At 43.3% G+C, this 4518-nt stretch overlaps 1 protein-coding gene across 1 annotated transcript; it reads left to right on the top strand.

Moving 5' to 3' along the window:
- The first annotated feature begins 2377 nt into the window (after positions 1-2377).
- On the top strand, positions 2378-3637 carry LOC139710742 (dnaJ homolog subfamily C member 28-like). Its single transcript, XM_071622658.1, has one exon. It carries the CDS (start codon positions 2378-2380, stop codon positions 3587-3589), a length of 1212 nt encoding a protein of 403 aa, XP_071478759.1. The 3' UTR covers positions 3590-3637.
- The last annotated feature ends 881 nt before the right edge of the window (positions 3638-4518 follow it).

The raw sequence follows: 4518 nt of genomic DNA, 5'->3' as shown, positions 1-4518 counted from the left end.
TAGTATAAAATTTTGCCCGAAATAATCCTCTAATTCTGTTGCAAGTTAAGATGTAGGCTTATTACATCGACGGTAGATAAAAAGGTTACAGCTCGTTATTCCGAAGATTCGTTATTCCGAAGGCTCTTTATTCCTAAGATTCGTTATTCCGACGGTTCATTGTTCCGAATTTCATTTTCGGATTAACCAATCTTCGGAATAACGAACCTTCGGAATAACGCCACAAATTTTCGGATTAACGAACCCTTTTTCATTTTCGGATTAACAAACCTCAAGGTATAGGGAATTTGCGTGTTTCGGATTAACGACCCCTCGGAATAACGAACCTTCGGAATAACGAACAGCACCCGATAAGGTTGTGGATATGATCATCATGAAACGACCGTCTTTGACATTCACTTTATGTTGGGAGAGGGGATGCCGATAATCCCCCCATTCAATTTAGTTTGAAATGACTTTTCACATTACTAGAGCACTAGTTTATCCGGACAGAGTGACCTGGGTGACCCCAACATCATCATCGTCATCGTCATCGTCATCGTCGTATCGTCATCACCATTGATCAGACTGGCCAACTAGAGATCACCATCAGCAGCATCTTCGGTTTCAGTTTATTTTCACAAACATTCACATAGTTAGCAAACACGCACAAGCGGAAACGTAAATAGACCTAAGGGCTACATCAGACAGTAAAAAGTGTTGTGATCACCATCGATCAGCAGCGCACTGAAATCTGAATTCATCATCAACGTCATGAACATCATCACAATTTAATCATCACCCGAATGACGCTCTTTGCCATTATCCGCACGTATTTCTGGAGGCGAGGTTGTTTATTGCGCAACACGTCAACAGATGACAGGTCCGAATCACGTTCCACTACACGTACACTGCACTAACTGCACTGATTGTTTGTGTTGTGTACCGGTACGTGGAGTGTCGTGCAGTGGTTCTCCTGCTCTTAATCAACTCTTTCACGGCCTATTCTTCCGTAGCTTCGTAGCAATAGATATCTATACTACAATACTATACAATGTGCTAGTACTGTAGCTTCTTGCTAGCTATTATAGCCACACGTGGCCCAAATGATACTATCCAACCAAATACGTCAATGCTGAAGTGGACAGTCCAGTCAATATCTTTGGAAGTGGGCACGGCAGCTCAGGCAGCAACCCCGGGGCGCCTGTACTGTATATGTTATACGCTGGTGCTGGTGCGGTTAGGTAGACAGATCACGGTAAGCCATGCCCTACGATAAGAGAATGCCACCTGGCAGATGGAGTGGACATGTATTTAAACCAGCAATCGGCAGTTGTCTATAGGGCCCACGCAGTAAAAATATGCACTTTAACGCATCATAATTATATACAAATGATGCACAGGATAGAGTGTGTTAGCGCCGAGTGCATGTTTGCAACCGTTGTCAATACTCGAGAGTGAGCCGCACCTTCACTAACGCCACGAAATAATCCTGTGCATCATTTGTTTTATAAAATGGGTCAAAAACTAACAGCATTATTCACGTACCTTTGTGGGTCAATACATGTAGCACTCGCTCAAAAGTCAAGATGTCCGAAGATGTTCGTCCCAAACATTTACGCACGTCGCACTCGGAAATCCCGCACATAAGTACTGTACGTACGTATAAGAGTATACGTACGCAACGTGTTATGCACAAGAAAGGCCGCCGGCTGTTGTGGCAGCCCGAACTAGAAGTTGTTTACAGGATTGACAGCGCGCATAGTAGCGCGTGACGCACTTGTAACAACTGATTGAGTGCGCACTGCTAGTGTAAACATTGTGACGTACGTCAGGCCCCGGCTGTGCATTTACTAAGAAATTAATGCACGCACACGTGACTCATTTCAGCGCTTCCAATGGGCTACATTCTTGAACCCATTTTATAATAACAGTTGTAGGCACCTTGAAGTTGCGGGGCGCTGTTAACCAGTAACGATGATACGTGTTGGGGTCGCTGGTGCGGTTACCTTGAAGTAAACATATATTGAATACTGCAGTCCACACAGTTCGCAGTCCAGAAACCCATTTATGCTTGTTGTATTTGTGCAATACTGTATGAAAGATGCAAATTGCATCCTGGCTGGGGCCATGGCCAATGGGGATGGGGTGAGGCCAAAATAGTTATGTCACATTACAGGGATATGAATGTTAATCTCAAATATGTGATGTGAATCATTTTGTTGTTGTTGTTCATTGTAACAGATCAAATGGAAATGATCTGTGGCTGGATTCAGATGTGAGAAATGTGAACCTCGAGACGTTGGCACCTAGAGATGGCCATATTAATCTAAGAAGCAAGTTTGTGACCTCTGCCTCCGATCCTGACTCTCTCCAAGCACGATAGTGAGAGTTTATCATGATAACTACAGACTACAGACACCTTGGGTACAGACTGTGCCATAGCTACCATGTCCTCACCAAAGGCTGGCATGGCCAAGCTGTGCTACGCCTCTTTCACACATCATCGGCCGCCTTAGGCTACCGCATCAGTCAGAATGTGCGGGACTGCTACCAACTGCTCAACGTCTCTGAGAAAGCTAGCATCGTGGAGGTGAAGGAGGCCTACTTCAAGCTCGCAAAGCTGTACCACCCAGACAGCAAGAGCAGACAGGCCGATGGTAACAAGTTCAACCAGGTGCAGGAAGCTTACAACACCATCTGTGTGCACATGGAAAAGATGGAGAAACTAGAGAGGAGGAAAGGGGAAGCTCAAGATGAATTGGGAGATAGGCAGGAGTTTGACATCAAGCACACTGCACCTCAGCACCGACAGTACCTGGAGTATGAAGGCGTCGGCTACGGCACGCCAAGCCAGCGGCAGAAGCAGTATCAGAAACACCGGGCAGTGAAGGCAGCTGATGCGGTCAGCTCTCACCGAATGTACAAGATAGCCATGACTGATGAGAAGAGCCTTGTAATCAAGGATAAGAGAGCAGCTCGTAAGATTAGAACAACCAATGTCATTGAGAGGCTTGTTGAAGATCTCATTCAGGACTCCATGGCTAGGGGAGAGTTTGATGACCTCCCTGGAAAGGGGAAACCCCTCCCTCCCAAACCCACCTACTGCCCTTACATTGATCTTAGTACCCACCACCTCAACCAGGTCCTCGTCAATAACGGCTATGCACCAGAGTGGATCCAGCGGGAGAAAGAGATCCGTAACTCACTCAGTGATGCAAAGAAAGCTCTTCTGAAGGAGCGCCGTAAACTGGGACCGGAACCACTCAATGATTTCAATGTGAAAAAGTGGGCGGGGCTTCAAATTGAATTTGAAGAGTCAGTGAAGGGGATTAACAAGATGGTGAATGACTTTAATCTAATCGTGCCTATCATCAAGTTGCAGATGGTCCATATTTGTCCCAAGAAGGAAATCTCCAAGGTTGTCTCAGAATATGATAAAATAGCAGCAGAAAATACTCAGGAGGAGCCTGTGACTGAGCAGGTTCAGTTGGCTGGGGATGAGGTTGCCGTTATGGCTGGCAAAGTTTTCTCCAGTTTGTCCATACTTCTCTCAAAAATGACAAGTCTTATTTTTGACAGAGAAGGAGAAAGAGTGAAAAACAAATGATATGAGTTGGCTTCGACTTTCTTAACACATGATATTTGATGCGTTGTACAGTGCACTCCCGTTATAACGAACATGATTGTAACGAAATTCCGGTTATAACAAAGTAAAACTTCGGGCCGTAACATTATCGAATTTATGTATTTTCATTGTTTATTTGTTCGGTTATAGCAAAATTTCGATATAACAAAAGAAAATTGCTGGTCCCGAGGACTTCGTTATAACGGGAGTCCACTGTATGTATCACTGTACGTAATGAACCGTACTTTACAGTGAATTCATACAATGATATTTGATTGTCGACAGACATTTAGGATTATAATCATTCAGTCAATGATTACTGGACAGGGTTCAAGCTTATATTCCTCTGAAGATAACGGATTAAGACGATGGGTTTATCTTTAACATTTGCTCTGTCAACCAATATTGTTAATTATCTACAAGATCTTTTGTCCAGTGTGGTTACTTAATTTTTCCTTTTTATATACCTCAGCTCAGGTATGGAAAAAATAACCATTAGCATAACATCTACACAAAGCATACACAAGGCACACAAACAAACATAATGTATCATCACACTGCAGGAAGAACTAATGACAAAACATCAAGTAATCACTGGTCACCTATTATTCTTATTGTTTGGGTGATATGCTTTCATGACAGTCAACTTCACAAGGGAAAGGGTTTGTGAATTTGCATTACGTTTTGCATAGCCGTATGTGCATATTTTACAGTCATTTTTAGCATCCCATTCACAGTTAAGGAGCTGCTCTTGAAGAAACAAGCAAAGACAGGTTACTACTAATGTTATGTAGTTCTGAATTGTTTTGTATTTTGTGAATATGAATGAGTGTGCATAACAGCTGAAATTTTACAAACCTCCAGGATTACAAAGTTTTGGGGCTCATATCACTGCTTCTTAAAGGACAAGT

The sequence above is a fragment of the Diadema antillarum genome, unplaced genomic scaffold (genome assembly GCF_040938485.1).
Source record: "Diadema antillarum isolate AM-2024a unplaced genomic scaffold, OU_Dant_1.0 seq00001558_RagTag, whole genome shotgun sequence".
NCBI classification, from domain to species: Eukaryota; Metazoa; Echinodermata; class Echinoidea; order Diadematoida; family Diadematidae; genus Diadema; species Diadema antillarum.
This window is presented reverse-complemented; position numbering and strand designations above follow the sequence as displayed.